This window comes from Octopus sinensis, unplaced genomic scaffold, assembly GCF_006345805.1.
Source record: "Octopus sinensis unplaced genomic scaffold, ASM634580v1 Contig18166, whole genome shotgun sequence".
Lineage (NCBI taxonomy): Eukaryota > Metazoa > Mollusca > Cephalopoda > Octopoda > Octopodidae > Octopus > Octopus sinensis.
Window position 1 is genome coordinate 7,583 of NW_021835603.1, and position 18,494 is coordinate 26,076.

General features: G+C 37.6%; 2 protein-coding genes across 2 annotated transcripts; one reads left to right on the plus strand and one right to left on the minus strand.

Annotated features, from left to right (window-relative positions):
• Window positions 1-12,917: 12,917 nt before the first annotated feature.
• LOC115231311 lies at window positions 12,918-13,274 on the minus strand. Its single transcript, XM_029801368.1, has one exon. The coding sequence runs from the start codon at window positions 13,272-13,274 to the stop codon at window positions 12,918-12,920; it is 357 nt and encodes a 118-aa protein (XP_029657228.1).
• A 1,615-nt stretch (window positions 13,275-14,889) lies between these two features.
• Window positions 14,890-16,916, plus strand: LOC115231312 (POC1 centriolar protein homolog A-like). Its single transcript, XM_029801369.1, has 8 exons — window positions 14,890-14,984; window positions 15,612-15,755; window positions 15,787-15,870; window positions 15,915-15,999; window positions 16,034-16,095; window positions 16,144-16,322; window positions 16,379-16,516; window positions 16,552-16,916. The coding sequence occupies exons 1-8, from the start codon at window positions 14,890-14,892 to the stop codon at window positions 16,914-16,916; spliced, it is 1,152 nt and encodes a 383-aa protein (XP_029657229.1).
• Window positions 16,917-18,494: the final 1,578 nt, after the last annotated feature.

The window sequence follows — 18,494 nt, forward strand, 5'->3', positions numbered from 1 at the left end:
GGCTTGGAAAATATAAAAATATATAAAATATTTTTTGTGCGGCCCGCGAAGCTAATCTTAATTATCGATTTGGCCCTTGAGCTAAAAAGGTTGAGAACCCCTGGTTTTAAATAGCAACTCGTGTCTTTTCTTGAACGGTCTAGCCATCCATTTGATGCCTTAAATGATTCATAATTTATCTTTTTAGATAATTTTTTTGCAATCAGTTTAAGATAGTTCCAGAAATTGGAAGAAATTCATCTCTCAGACGTAGAAAAGTTTCAAAAACTAATCTATCTAATTCATTATTTGGATCATGTGATTCTTGATTCTATCGGATTCAGTTAATCCCGCGTCAAAATAATAAACAAAATTTGTTTAATGCGAGAAATAGTACCTGTAATTAATAATAGTTAAAAAAGATACCTTTGCTCGTTTTATACTTTTTAGCAAGATCTCTTTCTGAAAATTGACCATGTTTTATATCTTTAGCGATTTTAATTTTTGTTTCATAATTAATCTTTGAATTCTTTTTACGAACCATACTAAAGTCAAAATAAACACGTGAAATAATAGTATTAATTAATAATTAATAAATAAACTAACATTTTGTAATTAAATAAATTAAATAAGTGCCCCAAACCGGGGTCATCAAAAATAAATAATAGAATGAAAAATTTACTGTTTTCAAAAACTGCCCCTAAAAGCGGGGGATGCCCCAAAACCCGAGGGTGCCCCACCCATGGGGTCTGCCCCAAACCGGGGTCGTACTGTATAATGTTATGGTACATGACAATTTGTATCACCCCAACCAGTGATCTCGTAAAATCAAATAATTTTTTAAATACAGTGCGACACTTGAAATGGGGAAATTTTCCCCAATTTTGAGGTTTTCCCCAAAAAAAGGTTTTTCATTAAATTTAGGTCTCGCCTGTTCGATATCTTACTTAATAATATAACCGAGACGGATAACTACAATTTTTATTTTTTATAAAAAAATCAGTTAATTTAATCGAGTGTTTTGTTTTTCGCATCGAACTATATACAGTATAACTCCATTTGGGGCAGACCTCTGGCTTGGGGAACCTCTATTTTTGGGGAACCTCTATTTTTGGGGTAGTTTGAAAAGGATATAATTTTTATGCGGTAATTTCCAATTTAGAAATTACCGGAACCTCTAAGTGGGGCACAGGATTTTTAATTTATATACATATTTGCTATTAAATTAAAATTAATTATATAAAATTTCATTTGGAAGCCTCGTGTAATTTTTGTATTCTTGTTGTTATGGCTCGTAAGCTTAGTCTTGAGTTAAAGATCAAAATTGCCAAGGAATTAAGTGAAAAAACATCTTACTGAACGAGATATTGTAGATAAGTACAAAATTAGTAAAGGTTTTTTATTAATGTAAGTTTTTAGGCGCTGTGTCACGTATTAAAAAAAATTATCTCATTTTTTAATACTGGGGCTGTTCAAACAGATTTCCCAGAAATATTCAACGCTCTCCTCATACTTTATCCCAAAAATTGGAAATAAAATTGTTTTTGAGGCTTTCACCAAGACAAGGGAAGAATTTATTCCTGTGTCCGGTCCTCTTTTAAAAAATATTGCTTCCAAAGTAGCAAGGATGTTGAATTATTCGGCGTTCAAAGGGTCCAATGGCTGGTTGGAAAAATTAAGAAAAGACATATGTTGTCATTTAAGACAATTAGTGGAGAGAAAAACTCTTCCGATGTTTCTTCGCTTGATATGTTTTTTTCCAAGTATGATGAATACGTAAAAGAATATGGTCTTCAAAATATTTTTAATTGCGACGAACTGGGTTATATATAAAAGGATACCTTCAAAATCATTTGTAAGTTCGGATGAAGATTGTTTCGGAATAAAAGGAGTAAAGAAAAATTCACTATTTTTGTCGGTCAGTGCTTGTGGCGAAAAATTGAAGCCATTGTTAGTAGGAAAATATAAATCCCCACGTTGTATGAAAAACTTTAACCCTGAAGAACATGGAGTTTCATATTCATCATCTAAAAACAGTTGGATGACATCAGAAATATTTATTACATGGCTCACCATTACAAATGAACAAATGATTACGCAAAAGAGAAAAATTGTTTTGTTACTTGATAACGCAGCTGTCACAAATATATCCATCTTCCAACATTGAATTGTTTTTCTCCCAAAAATACAACCTCATTAATTCAACCGTTAGACATGGGTATTATTAAATCTTTCAAGTCCAATTATCTTAACGCTTTATTGGATTTTACTTTATTTTGAGGACGTTGAGTTACAAATTGTTAATTTAAAAAAATAAATCTTCGTCATGTCATAATAATTGTTGGAAAAACATGGCAAAATTTAAATCCTGAAACAATAACGAATTGTTGGGAAACAATTAATAACTGTCGGCAACAGATTCCTAGTTCAAATTTTTTAGTTAACAGTGAGAAAGAAAATTTGGACACGATAATTGCAGACGTAATTGCTGAAAATGAAGAAGAAAATAATGATGAGTCAATATATGACCAAACTGAATGCAACTGTTCACACTTGGACACGATAACAGCAATGAATAACCTTGAAGAGAATATTCACCGTTTGTTTCCCGATGCGTTAAAAGACTATTACAATTTCAGAAAAATATTGGGCATACATATGAAGAAATCTGCAACAGGAAACAAAATAACAGATTATTTTCGTGTATAATAGAATAAAAATTTTTTTCTACTTGAAAAATACTCTAATTATCAATAAAATTAGTGGAAAACATGTTTAAATGTTCTAAAAATACTTTATTTATTTATAAATTAATGAAAAATATGCTAAAACTATTAAAATTTTTATAAAAATAAAGAAAATTTCAGACCTCCATTTTTGGGGAACCTCTATTTTTGGGGCAATTTTTCAAAATTGATGCCCCAAATGGAGGTTATACTGTATTTGCTTTGAATCGAATAGATCAAGTACATTTTCCGGAGTCTCTTGCTTAATAACATTTAGCAGCATGTGAATGCGCATCCGCATTGTTTATAACTTGTTGATCATCCAAATGTTCCATAAATTGTTCGCTGCAGTCCTCTTTATCACTACTGTTATCATCCCAGAAACTCTCCAAAATCGCATTTTCCACAATATCGGAATTAATCAGACTTTCTTCGATGTCCTCTTTTCCCGACAGTCATATTCCAAAGCTTTTTCAAAGCAATGTTGTATTTAAGTGTCTGTAATCTTGTCCCATGCCAATTTCGAACATGAAATAGCATCCAATATTGTGATTCCCTTTATTGCTTCATCTATTTGCCCTGCAGGATTTTATCATAGATAATTGTTTTCATAATCCAGTTATTAAAATGATTCTTAAATGCCTTTATTATCCCTTGGTCACATGGCTGAATTAAGGAACTTGTATTTTTTGGAAAAAATATTACGTCGACGTTTGAAAGTTTGAGAGAAACAGCATGACAAGTTGCATTATCAATTAACAATGCTATTTTCCTTCTTTTCTCTCTCATTTCCTCGTTAAATCGAGATAACCAATTTTCAAAAATATTTTTTGTCATCCAGCTTTGCACGAAGCATCATATTCAATGCCAATTTCTTTCAGATTCACACCTTTTAATACTCTTGGTGACTTCGTACGCCCAATTATAAGCGGTTTATATTTTTCTCCTGTGTAACTGCAACACAAAAGAAGTGTCATACGTTCTTTTCTTATTTATGTTTGCTGTGTGACTCATTTTTTTCAACAAAACTCTTTTTGGAAACAGCTTTATAAAATAATGCAGTTTCATCACAGTTGAAAATGTTTTCTCCCCCATAGTTTTCAAGCAAATCATTGAAAGTTGATCGGAAGTTTTCCGCACCTTCTTTATCAGCTGATCGTGATTCGCCATGTAATATTCTGAATTTATTTCGAATTGTTTCTTAAATCTGTAAAGCCATCCATTAGAAGCAGTGAAATCATGATTTGAATTCTATACGCAATTTTATGTGCAATAAGCTTAAGGTTGGCCCATTAATTGGGAAACCTTTCGACCTGAGATTACGAAAAATCTCGTAAACTTGGGCATTCAATTCGTATCCAATTGTCCTTCGGATGTTGAGAAACCTTGAGCTAAGATTCCTTCCCTTTTCTTTTTTAGTCGGTATAGCATTCCTTTAGAGATGTTAAATCCTTCACAAATCATTTTTCCTTATGACCCGACTGTATATCCTTGCAAATTCTGATCTTTTCACTTTGATTTTAGTTTTCTAGGCATTGGCTTTCTAAAATTATAAAATAACTTTAAAAATTGATAATTTCAATTTTTTACCAGGTTAATTAGCTAACTAACTAAGTTACCAGGTTAAATAAATTTTAAAATTATTGATTACAAATTTGGAAAAACAGGTTACAATAAATAAATAATAATAAATCAAAAATTATACAAATATATTAATGAATCGTTTATGATAATATAAAATTTTTCGCCGGTAGAGGGTTTATTTCATTGAAAATCATCGTATTTTATAGGGATGGCAAAAATATTTCCCCAAAAAGCAAGGTTTTCCCCAAAAAAGAGGGTTCCCCGCTAAGTGTTTTCCCCATTCGAGGTCGCACTGTAGTTAAAGAAAGTAAATTTGAATTTGGATGTAAAAAATTAAGTCATAAAATGGATATTTGTGAAAATAGAGTTATATATTTTAACTAAATTTACGAGTATTATAATGTTTTGGTACAGACTGTACTTTCGGACCTGGAAAAAAATTCAAAAAAATATTTGAATTCTATTTCAAAATCTATTTTGTCAAGATAAATGTTATAAAATGACAAATAAAAGAACAGAAATTTTTATTGTAAAGAACAAGAGACTGGTACCGAAATATTTTTGACGTCTATACAACAAGATGGTTGCTCGAGAAAGTCGAACTGATTTAGCCTCCAGAGCACACGAGGTTAGATGTGAAGCAGAGAATGTATCCCAGCAGGCTGCATCCCATACGAGGACTTTTCCGCTCTCAAATGGGAAAAGGGTCATCCCGTCAACTTCAAAAATTTCGAATGATACTTTTTGGATCACTCAACAAAATTTCGGCAATGATTCTTTTTGGATTACTCAACAATTTTGAATGAACTTTTTATTATATAAATTTTTTCCCTTCAGAACTCCGTGAGCCAGTTCCTCAAAGGGCCCCAGGATACTTTGACCTCCGGTCCGGTTCCTGGGCCAACCTGGAGAGGTTCATGGCCAGCAGGTTGCCCTCACTCCTGGGGGGGAATACCTGCGCCACAATACGAGAGTGGAGGCGTTAGATAATGGAATCAATGCTGCCCTGTCTGATTATATGCGAGATAATTTCAAACAGAACCCAGTACAGGGCAGGCACATTCCACGCTCCCGTACCGGGTGCTAAATAAAATTAGATTCAAGCGCCGGCTGTCCAGACTGCGGGACAAATGCGTCTACCAGGAGAACCGTGTCTGGTTTCGCGGCTGGATCAGCCGGCTTCAGTGGGGGATCCGGAGGGAAAATCCGTGAACACGAAAGTTCACGGTGGGAGCGGGCCTGCCAAAGAGTGGACCCGCGCTTCCGGACTTCTGGAAACAACTGAAGAGCCTGTCGGGGAGAGGGGAGGCAAAGTCAGTGCGCCTTAAGCGCTCTGATGGAACCCTCGCCTCGGACCCGGTTGAGGTGGCTGATATATTTTAACCCACCTCAACAACATCTCGGGAACTGACGGAAGTCAATTCGTAGAGACGTCGTCTTTGTTACTATCCAGGAGGTATTGTCTTGGGACAAGCGCTGCCAGCTGGACATATCAAGGGTCGATGCAGGCGAAGTTTCCGAAAGGGAGATCCTGGCAGCGATCTCCCGAAGTAAGAACACCGCGGCGGGGCTAGATCGGATCCCTATGTCCATCTTCAAAAAGGCCCCGCCGTTGTTGATCACGGCCTTACAGGTTTTGTTTAGCGGGAGCTTGCGACTTGGATGATTCCTTCCAGGTGGGAAGTGGCTGAGGTAATCCTCATTGGAAACCTGGAAGCCTCATGATGTCCCCGGGGGATACAGGCCCATTTCCTTGCTTCCCGCTATATCTAAAATCCTAGAAAGGATCATGCACCGAAGGCTACTGGAGGAGCTGACGGTGGTTGACGCCCTCCCGGAGTTCAATGGGGCTTCAGGGAGGGTCGTTCATGTGGAGACTGCTTGTGGAAGGTGTCTTCCGAAATGAAGAACGCCCTCCAGAAAAGGGAGTGTGGTATGTTAGTTAGTCTTGACATAGAAAAGGCCTTCGACTCGGTGTGGCACGACGGCCTGCGGAGTTCCCTCGCCACGTGTGGGGTTTCTCCGTGTCTAAGGCGCTGGCTGTCGGGGTTCCTCGAATCTCGCGGTCAGGTCTTGCGACACCAGGGGGTCTTTTCTAAAGTCGAACAGTCCTCGCGGGGTCCCTCAGGGTTCTGTGCTGAGTCCCACACTGTTTAATATCTTTATGGCCTCTGCACCTATGCCAGTCAATGCTCGTACTGGAATGGTGATCTATGCAGACGACATTATCCTCTGGGATCAGTCGATGAAACCAGAGTGTGCGTGTCGTAGGCTAAGGTTGCTGTGGATGAACTTGTAAACTGGTGTGGGAGTAGGGGTCTAAAGATGTGTGCGACAAGTGCAGTGTCCTTAAAGTCTGTAAAAGGACGAGGGGTTACACTAATTTTATCCCTAGGTTATCGCTGGACGGGTCAGCGATCGCTGTAGTTGATCGGACAACTTACTCTTGCAAATTTTGTGGATAATGGCACCTAAAGTTGCACACAAAGGGACAAAAAAGAGAGCTCCCATTAAAACAAAAAAATTTCCATCGCTACAAAGAGACAACTGTCTGCACTAAGAAGGCTATGTCGAAGTGGAGGCGTTCCCGCTTCGCACTCCCCGGAGGACAAGACGGTTCAGTGTGCCACTACGATGAACTGCGGAGCCGTGGTTACCGCCACGTGCTTCGGCTATTCTAGGGGTGTTTTTACTTCTTTAGGTCAAAGCAGGAGGTCGAAGCCTCGAAATAATAAAATATGGCTAGAACAAAACAAACGGCTCGAAAATCTACTGGTGCAAAAGTACCAAGGAAACAGTTGTCTGCAAAATCTGCTCGCAAGCTGTCTGCACTAAGAAGACTATGCAGAAGTGGAGGTGTTCCCGCCTCGCTCTCCCAGAAGGACAAGACGGTTCAGTGTGCCACTACGATGAATTGCCGAGCCGTGGTTCACCCGCCACGCGCTTCGGCCTATTCTAGTGGTGTCTTTAATTTTCTAGGCGAAAGCAGGAAGGAGAAGTCGAAGCCTGGACCCTCCAGGTGGGTTCAGCACTCACTGGAGACACTTCTTCCTCTGCTCCCCCTATGGCTGGTGTCGGGGGAGCTGCAGGTGCAACTGGTTCTGATCGTTTGGTATCCAACCACCGCACAGCATGCTGGTTCGCCACGTGTTTGCGGTTTTGTCTAGTGGTACCAAACCCAGCCTAGGTAAGTCAATTAATGCCAACAGGGTGTCGTCTCCTGAGGCCGTCCCGGTGGGTACGGCAGGAAATAAGGTTGCCCTTGAGGACGGTTGGTACACGGTGGGAAACCAAACGTGCGGCTGGCCGTCAACCCCCCTAATGTTTTTAGGTACTGGGGTGTGTGTCCGATCAGGCGGATGCACACCAAAGCGACCACTGGCGCCGGGGGGCCAGAATTACCTTCGGGTGCTGTGGCACGACTTGAGGTCCTCCCAAGTGGGAAGGCCTCGGTCGTAAAGATCCTAGGTACCTTGGACTCTATCCAGCCTTCAAAGCTGTATAGAGTCCTGAAGAGGGAGCCCACCCAATTCCTGCTTGGTTGGAGAAGGAGGATGACTTCTCCAACTTCAAAGGGGAGTTGGAGAGAGAAGTCAAATCCGTTCGGTCCTGGCATGCATTCGCCTAGTCAGGATCGAACGTAAGGTAAGAAAGGTAAGGTCCTCCTCCTCGGGGTTTCCTCGGGACTTCGAGGATAATGACCTCCTAGATCACCTGCAGCAGGAGTACCAGTGTATTCCGTCCTCCAATCGACTTGTCCAGGAGGGCACTCCACCCAAAATCGGCTAAAAATTGATAGAAATAAAAAATATACCCAGTTTGATCTCACATCGGTGGTTATTAGAATATTCTGGCCTTTTAATCTCTGTGGATGATGTTGTTTTGGTGGAGATGTGCCAATCCCTTACAAATAAGTGGCACCACGTCAAACGGATAATATTCCCGCGTAGCAAACGCTATCAATTTTCGGGCATCATATTTGTTTTTGTTGCTAATTATTAATTTTAAAATAAATAAAATACCTTTATTATTGTCTCGAGTGTGCCCATACTGCAAAACTCCATACAATCCACAATTCCTCCGTTTTCCCGCGAAATGGCACATTAATGAACGAACTAAAGTAGTTGGCTATATTCGGATGGCGGGAAAACTTATTTTAAATAAAAAACCAACTTTTCTTAAAAATTCGACCTCAAGTCTGAAGCCTTCAATGTCCTCCTATGGAATTAGGTCACATTCCGAGCCCGAATTCCAAGGGCAGTACCTTTTCTAGAAAGACGATTTTGACTGCAGTGAGTTGGCCTGACTTGGTGTGAATTGCCTGCAAATTGGCGGGCTAATTATACTTTCCAGACTGTTCCATGTTCCCTACCAATGATTTCAAGCATTTAAAATCTGAGGGAGATCCCTAGGGGGTCGGGGGTAAAAAATGGACTTTCTGAGTACTGAGATCAAGTTGGGTATCCGGACTAATCATCACCACCAGGAACTTGGTTAAATATTATGATTAAAATAATAGTATTAATTTTATTTGAATTTAAATAAATATTTTATCTAAAATCAATTTAAGCAAAAAACTGTCTTATTAAAACTGCCACCTAACAAGACATTTTCAATGACTAGATTCAGCACGATCTTGGTTTGGAAATTTTTTGAAAAGAAAATTTTTATTATTTGATAAAATGCAGTTTTTTTATTAATTAATTAACCAAATATTTATCTAAATAAAATAAAACTATTGAATTTGGTTGTAAATTCTTGTTGATATGAGTCTTTTACAGCTGATTGGAAAAGCAGCTTATAAATGCATTTTATCATCAAACAAAAAATCAGATTTTCAAGAACTAAAAAACCTATTTTCCCGTGTTCAAAAGTCCGATCTGAATTTCACGACCTGCAGTGATTACGACCTGGACAAATATCGACAAATCTTCCTCCAAATATTCGAGGATACTAAATAATGGCCTTCATAGTCATATCCTGGCAGAAAATGCCCGATCCCACTCCACGACCACCACCAAATGAACGGATTTGTCAAGATCATTGAAGGATGTGCCAAGGTCGAGACCTTCCCCCCGTCAAGGAGGGAAGGTCACCCTCTGAGATCATCTGCAGGCGGGAATTGGAGGGGAGAGATCACATCTGAGACCAAAAGTTGTCTCACTTTGTCTCCAAATTTTGGGAACATTCATCAATTGTCGGCCATTAATGGTCCTTGTGCGTTTTTTGACATACTTTCCCGCCATACGAGAGTGACTGTAAGTACTATGAGTGTGGGGGTCAACATGGCACTGGTCTGCAGCGACTGATCGTGCGAGATGGGCGCCTGCGGATTCCAGCCAATTGCGCTATTTTAACCGCCTAATTTTTTTAATTTTAAATTATTTTAACACTTTTGTGTGGTTTTTGAATTAGAGAAATCTAGTTATTCTAGACAGATACGTGGGGTTATTGTCTTTATTCTCGGTTTCTTAGCATTGGGTTTACTAAGTGAAGATGGAGGAAAGGCCATGCGATTCATGCCTTGGAGCTGTGTGATTCTTTTTTTTCATTTTTGAATATTAATAAATCTTTAAAAAAATATCTTTTTCTCAAATAAGATTAGAAAATTGTGTAATTGTACGTATAAAAACAGTTTAGGTTTTTATTGTTATTTATTTAATTTTATTAGTTTTTAGGTTAATAAGTTACATCTTTCCGGTTCAAAAACAAATTGTCAAGCGAGCCCTGGAGTAAGCAGGATACCCAGCTGTACTTGAACCGGTCTGGTTTGACCCAGGAGATGGAAAACGTCCTGATGGGATCACAATTTTCCCATTGAAAGAGGGGAAACCCCTAGTCTGGGACGCAACATGTGTCGACAACAACTCTCTGCCCGTCCAACATTGTCGGGAGCGCAGTGGATAGACTGTATGCCGCGGAAAAAACGACGAGGGCAAAGGAGAGAAAATATGAAGCGCTACGAGACCGATTTGTGTTCTGTTCGATTATGGTGGAGACAACTGGAGGAATAAGTAGGAAATCGCTTTGCTTCCTAAAGAAGCTTGGACGCTTAGCCACATTAAAAAGCCACCACACACGTGAGACCCGGTGGCTTCTCCAGTTGATCTCCGTTGCTATCGTGAGAGGCAACGCAACGTCAATAATGTTGACGGAGTCCACTTCGGATGGATGGGTTTGTTAACTTCTAGTAAATTACAGTAACTTAAATAACACTTTTTCTAAAATTTAAATGTTCTAAAAAAATAAAAAATAAAATATTCGCACATTATTATTTATATTTTGTTTTGTTGTTGCCTATTTTTTTTTGTTTAATTTATTTCTTGTATTAATGGTTAATTTTGTATTAAAATTGATTAAATATATTGTTGACTTACAGAATTTCTTATAATATTTGATATTTTGTAATTGTATTGGTCTTATTTTTGCAATAATTTAATCTTTTTTACATTTTAACTATTCAATACATTTTTTGACTTTTTTACAAAACCCTATTTCTTGACGATTTCTATATCTATTTAAATTTTACTGTATGAAAATTCAATAATCTAGATTTATTTAAACATCCACTGTTTTAAAAGCAGAGGCTGTTCAAACATAAAAAAATCACTTTGAATCGGGATCATTTTAATCCAAACAGTTTAGTCAGAATAACAAGACTTTTCCATTTCACATAAATAAGTGGTTGGAAAGTGAACTATCACTTCCAGTGCATTTTTACTTAAGATTGGATATTCATTAATAACAGAAATACAGAATTTCATAATCGAATGCAAATTAAATGTCAATTTGCGAAACTTCGAATTTCGTAATTCGATCAACTGTTCTTGAAAATCAATTTCTTGGCCGTCATAAATTAATTTATTGATTTCCTGAATAAAATGGTGTATTATGTGACATGGGCCAAATGATTCGTATGAGATGCGCCTCACACTGACCTTCAATTAATGTTAATCTATCAATTTATCGATAATCTTCAAACAATCTTAAAAAAAATCTTATTATTGATTTACCAACTACAAAAATAATTAATTTTTTTAACAATTAAATATCTATACAAACAAGACAAAAATTACAGATAGCTAAGTTAGTTAAAGGCCTCACGAGACACCCGACCAGCCGCGCGAATGGCGAAGACGTTCCCTCGGATTAATTTTTTAATCCTGTCCATCCCGACTATAGACTTTTCCGATTTATTTAAGATTTTTGACATCCTCATCGTTTTTCCATTTTCTTTTTTTGTTCATTTTTATACCGCAAGAGACAATGTTTTTGAAAGCTTTCTTTCTCTTTTTCTCAAGTTCGTCATCACTGTCATTTTCCAAATCCTCTTTTTCTGTATTCCCCATAAGCTCTTTTCGATGTGTTTCACTAACCACTAACTGAATTGCAATTCTTGATTCCCATAAACAGAAAGAAAGGTATCTGCCTTGTCGTCGAGTGAATAGTGTAATTATAATCCTCGACAATATCTTTGATAATATTGACATAACGTCCAAAACAATTTTTTGATTCACTGGTGGAGGAAATCCGACCTTTTACACTCTTATTAAATCTAAAACTAATTAATGCAGAAAACACCTTTTTATTCTTCCCTGTACCCAAGGGGACCGTGGTCTTCCAAATACGTGCGAAATTTTATACTTCTCGCATAGTTCTTCCATCTTGGAATTCTTAAATTCTTTTCCGTTATCAGTATGCAGGATGATAGGTGGTCCAACAAAATAAATAATCCGTTGTAAGCTAGAAGCAACCTCATTGGCAGATTTCGTTTTTATAACCTCAACCATGGCATATTTTGAAAAAGAATCTATCACGTGTAATACCTATCTACTTATTAATATTATAAATACCTATTTATATGAGTCGTTCAACGATGAATAACGTCGTAAATCGACTAAGTCTGCAATATATCGGTCACGTGATCTGCTCGCAATGATGGGTTTGATCTCTGGTTTGCTGAAAGATGTCGGGTCTTCTCTTGGTATCCAGGCTTCAGTATCGGTCTTATTAGGGCCTGTTTTCATATTGACGGAATCACATTGTTGTTGATTGAATAGTTGAAGATAGATGTTAGGAACCTGACTTTTTCGACACCAAAGTTTTCTAATAGAATGACCGAGATTTTATCAGGGTCGTGAGAATACGATGATTTTGTGAAGTGCAACGTATCTTCCGTCTCCTTTACCGAGAGGAAGAGAGGTTCCGCCCGTTTTTTCAGGCTTCTGTTAGAGGGGAGTGAATCGGATTTACTGTGCTCCTTGTGTGCATTTTTCGCATATAATTTGATGAGGTTGTTCACGTCTTTTGGTCGTAATCTTCGGAAGATTCGGCAGCGTCCTCCCTGGCCACGTGCCGAATGGCTTTCCACACTTTTCCCGTTGAACGATTACGGTTCACGGTAGTAAGAATGCAATTCCATTTCAGATAGTTGTGCTTGTGTTCACTGGTTTTCAATTCCTTGTTCAAATATCTGATGCTGGTAATTATGTCCAAAGACATTCGGTTTGACTTCTTGAGGACATGGCCCGTCGGTTCCAGAATTGAAGGGAAACCAGTTCTTTCCAGAGCTTTGTAAATTAGATTGTTAATTTCAGTGTGCCGAGGAAATTGGCTGCCGGAGCTCATTCATGAGCCCGATGCAGTAATTATACAACGATAATGCATGCTCATTGACAGCCTTGAAAAATTTTCAGAATTTAGTTTTGTGTCTGCCAGGCTATTAATTCTTCCCTCGATTGCATCCGATATTGAGTTCATCGTGTCATTCTTCAGAACTTTGCTATCTTTGTTTTCCAATACTTCAAGGTAACGATAGCCATCAATCTCGTCAAGCAGCTTAGTTTTGCTACTCAACCCTTCAAGATTAGTTGCAGACTTTTTAGCGTTTTGCTCCAATCCGGCAGTTCGAAAGAATTGATCAACCTCGGCCATCATTCTCATTACAGTGTCTTCCTTCCGAGCAAACAATTTTAGGTCGTCCATGACCAACAAGTGGTTCGTTGAGTATACGCGAGGACTATTGCCAGATTTGTCCACTAGCACATTTGGGAATTTCGCATTCAATATTCTATTCAGGGGGTCCAGGACAAGAACAAAGATTTGCGGCGATAAAAAATCACCCTGCAAGGTCCCTCTCTCCATCCTCACTTCACCAATCTCTTTTTGATTAAATCTCAGCTTGATCTTCCATTTCGTGACAATTTCCTTGATAAAATCCACAATCCAATGGGGGGGGGCCGGAGTTATCTAGGACTTGATACAGAAACTCGTGATCGACAGTCAAAAGCCTTCTTTACATCAATCCAGACAGAAGGCAAATTATTCCCATTTTGTTGATGGATACATTGGTTGAGCAATGCCTGCTCTTTGGCTTTTTGGCACATTCTTCTTGTCGCTGATTAAATTGTATGCTTCAATGTAGTTCGTCAATTTTCTGTTCACACATTTTTTTACAAGTTTATATAGATTTGACATGCAAGTAATCGGCCTCAGGTTCTTGGGTGAGTCACAAATTTCTTTTTTGGGAATAAGATGGGTAATCCCTGTGTAGAACCACTCACCAGGTGTGTATTTTCCATATATGATATCCGCGACTTTCTTACAGAGGTCATCGTGGACCGTAGTAAACTTTTTTAAGAAAAAATCGTATACGTCATCGCATCCACAGGCTCTTCAATTTGGCAGCTGATTAATGATCTCAATAATGGTGTCTTTTCAAAAATCAGCAATTGTGTCCTCGGCACCAGTCACCCGGTTATCCAATAAAATCGAGTCCCCTACGGGCTCATGTTTTACCCAAATACTCTCCCAGAATGAGAGACACTGACTCTGGTCAAATATAAACTGTGTATTCTTTTTCTCAGTCAGGTTTCTGTAAAACTGCCTTCCGTTAAGTTCAAAACACATATTGTCCCTCCGGAATTTTTCCCTTGTTTCATGGGTTGCCAATTTTTTTGCAACAATTCTTACCTCATCCTGGATGCAGGTGACAATTCTAAATAAATCTCTTTTTTTGGCCTTCCGGTATCCATATTTGCTCAAAATGTCTTGTCTCTCAATTCGTCACTGAATGATTTTCTCGTTTTGTCATTATTAGTTAGTGGTGCTACCAACTCGAGTTCCTTCCTAAGTTTGTCAAGCTTCGCGTTCATAATTCCAATCCATTCACTTTTTTTACTGGGTCAATGCATCATATGCTCGTTGGCCAGCATAGAGGATGTCGGCAATGTCATTGAGATTAGCCGGTTGATTTGCTTTCATAAATTCCCCTTAGTGGTCTGAAACTTTCATTGAACGCCCTTGTTATATGAGGCCATTCATCGCGAGGAATCCTTCCAAATCTTTGTCTGGCAGAATGAACCACTTCTATGGCCCACTGAATCTTGTAGGAACTTTAAATTTGGCAATGTAGAAAATTACTTTATAAGTTTTTATAAAAAATTCTATTGTAGTAATGTTATTTTTATGAAAAATAAATGTCACTTTCGGTTACCGCGGCAATACTATTTGTATTGACAAAAGTCGGAATGCACCGAGGATGTGAAATCAGGAATCACATTTCCCAATATTGGACATTGGAGGCAATTTATATGCCAACATGTTTTCCCTGTTTATAATTTTTGGTTCTGTTTATATTGTTTTTTTTTGGAATGAGGAGTTTGGTATAACTGATCGAATCATATTACAACTGAGGTAGATTAGTTAAAGGAAACTCGTTTTTTATTAGAAACCAGATATATTTATTGGATTGAATTGTTTTTATTGTTCACAAAAAACTGAAAACCCAAATAACATGGAAAAATCATTAACGGGAAGATTTAAAAAGCAACGAAGTGTCTCCTTCCATGCCAACCCAATTATAATTACTCAACACAACCTTTCTCCAGGACCATCCGGATAGTGGGCACAAAGGACTCTTGCAAGTCTTCAAGCCTTCCGTCAAGTTGTACTCTGTAAGGCAGTTTCAATGCGATACATCTTGTCTTTTTTAACTGTTTGATAAAGTAGTCTTTCTCCGTACCAAACCAGCCTTCGTAGCCATATGTAAAAACCCCAGATATATTTAATACTAATAATCTGAAAATGAATAAAGTCAAATATTTGTTAAAACATGGAATTTGTCTTCAACTGTATTCTTTCAAAGTACTCTGCGAGTTTTAGTTTAATGACTCTCATCTATAAAGACAAATAATATTTTTAATATTACTAATTTTAAAGAATAATTATAAATTGTTGCTAGGAAATAGCGAAAATGAAGACAGTGCAAGTAATTAATTAGATTATTTGGAAGGATGAGTCCTCGCCCTTTTTACAACAAAGTTTGTCAGGACATCGAGATACAATAACTGGAATTGACTTTAATGTAAATGGAAAACAACTTGCCTCCTCATCGTTGGACTCCGCAGTAATTTTATGGAAAATCTATCCTCGTCTACACGTGATAAGACTTGCTGGGCACAAAGTATTAAAATTGACTGATTATTAAGGATTCCACGACTTGCGTCTCCTTCTCTCCGTCAGGAGCATTGTTGGCCTCTTCTTCGAAGGACAAGACCGTAAGACTGTGGATTCCTTCAGCGTATACCTCGATCATATCATTAGTAGGAAAGGTGAAAGTACAAGCTTCGTCGGGCACACTGCTGCTGTCCGACATGTCGAATTTAGTCACGACGGGCAATGCTTTATCACATGTTCTGACGACAAGTCAGTCAAGGTATATAAGCTAGGAGTTCTTCTTACAGATATGGACAACTCACAGACAGAGATTCCAATCCTCGTACATTCATCATTCGAATTGGGTTAGGTCAGCGAGGTAATGAGTTTTGACAAATTTAAGTTTTTCGCCAGACAGCCGTAGTTTTGCTTCTGTAAGTGACGACAAGACTGTCCGTCTGTGGGATCGAGCTATCAAAGACCCCGTCCAGACTTTCCGTCTTGATAACTCTCGAGGGACATCAATCAGATTCCATCCTGGGGGGTATTTTATTGGAGGAGGAATTGACGATGGTTCAGTCAAGATCTGGGACATTCGTAGTTATAAACTAATTCAAAACTATGCTGGTTTTTTATTTAAAAATTATTTTTAGTGCACAATGCCTCAGTAAACGACATCTCCTTCCACCCTTCCGGGAACTATTTAATCACTGCCTCCTCTGATGGAACAGCCAAAGTTTTAGATTTGATCGAAGGGAGACTCTTCTACACAATCCACGGTCACAAAGTTTGTTGAGACACGTGACCTTTAAGGACTCGGTCACAGCAATCAAGTTTTCATGTGACGGCCAAAACTTTGCAACAGGCGGGGCAGACGAACAACTTTTTTTGTGGAAAACCAATTTTGATTTGGCGGTTAAAAAAGTGCAGGAAAAAGAAAATGAGACTAATATGAAAAAATACGAGACCGACTATTGTTCAGCTGCGGAGGATCAAAGTCTTCCGAGAAATGAAGATCCTCAGAATCATGTTAAACAGCTCAACGGTGGACAAACAGATGAAAATTTTTCTGAATTTGTCTTGAATATAAAACAGGCTCTCGATAGAATAACAGGACAATTGGACATGTTGACAGAGGTTGGATATGGAAATAACTATGTAGACTGTGGGTGTACTCGAACACCGTCTTAGTAACACGGAGGACAGATTACATCAACACATCGTTGATACGAAAAATAAATAGTTACTTAGATTGTAAAAATTCATTTTGCGATAAAAAATGTTTCATAAACTTTGTCCAATTTTGATTAATTTGGCAATTATAGTTAGGAATATTTTTATTTTAAATACAATATTTTTGTTTTTCTAAAATAATGATCTTTTCCAAAGTAGAAAACATTCCAAAGGGAGGTCTATTAGAGGTACCAATTGTACTGTTGAGTGCAGGACGTCAAAAGAAGTGGATTTAAAAAAAGAACTACTATTTGAGGTACCGATTCAGGAAATTATAGTAAAGACTGGTTGGAACTATTTTCACTTTTAATTCCAAATTAATTTTAGCTCTTTGGATAAAAGGTCAATTTATTTTAAAGACTATTTTTGTGGATATGGTACCGAAAGTTAGCGCAAAAGGACAAAAAAAGCTCCCATTAAAACCTAGAATGTTTCTGAACCGAATACTATGGAACCTCAAAAACCTGCTCAGCGCGTAATTGAGGCTGACAGCTCTAACCTCTGTTATATTCTAACGATCGAAAACTTAGCACTGGAGAAGATCAAAAGCAGTAATTCTCAAATGCGGCCCCGCAAAAATAAATGATTGGATTAAAAAAATTTTAATAATTGTTATAAAATTAAATTTCAATTCATTCACGTAAAAAATTGTCTAATGTCTGTTGTCCCTAAACAATATCGTATTATAGTACAAGAAAATAGGGGATTCAAAAAAGAATGGGAGGAAAGTTTTTTATGATTCAAAAGAAAAGAAAATTACATTGCTTAATAGGTTTTGTGAGATACACCAAAATCAGAAATAGTTTCAGAAATTATTTAAACATGATATAATTTATTTTATAACTATTTTCAGTAGAAAATAAAATGACTTATGTAATTTTTTGGGTCGTTATTCCAAAAACCGGGTACGTTCAAAAACTTCAAAATTTACTTTTTTTCGTAATTGTAATTCTAATTTATCCTCTTTCTTCTATGTTTAGTTTGTTTCTTTTTTTCCGATCATACTATTAAGAGTGCTGAATTCTCTCTCTACGCAGAATGATGTAGGAAAACATAATTTTTTCCCATAATTTCGGGAATTTCATTTTTTTTAGATTTTTCTTCTCAGAATTGTCAGATTTTCACGCAGCTCACTGCCTCCTCTATAAACAAAACCAATAAACAAACACATTCAATCACTCACTATAAACAAAACCAATCACTCACTACAAACAATGATTGTTTTTTACAGGAACAGAGTTGAACCTTGGAAAAGAACGCTTGAACTGGACAAAAGAATAAACCAGATTTATCACCAAATAAGTGTCTTCAACATCCCCAGTGCCTGTCAGTACATCGAAGGGAACGAGGCGGGCTTGCCTACCTGAATAACCTTGCGAATAGAGGATGTAGCGACTAGAAGGAGAAGTTTAATTAATATCTGAATAAATTGATTGTAGTTTTTTTACAGTCTAATAAATATTATTAGACTCTATCATATACACTACATTAACGAAGAAACCATTTGTAGACTAAGTGGATCTGGAAGACCGACAT

Coding starts and splice junctions, on each gene's coding strand:
- LOC115231312 (XM_029801369.1), top strand. CDS start 14,890: ATGTTTTCCCTGTTTATAATTTTTGGTTCTGTTTATATTGTTTTTTTT. Junction 15,756..15,786: donor AGACTTGCTGGGCACAAAGT/ATTAAAATTGAC, acceptor TAAGGATTCCAC/GACTTGCGTCTCCTTCTCTC. Junction 16,517..16,551: donor AATCCACGGTCACAAAGTTT/GTTGAGACACGT, acceptor ACTCGGTCACAG/CAATCAAGTTTTCATGTGAC.
- LOC115231311 (XM_029801368.1), bottom strand. CDS start 13,274: ATGGACGACCTAAAATTGTTTGCTCGGAAGGAAGACACTGTAATGAGA.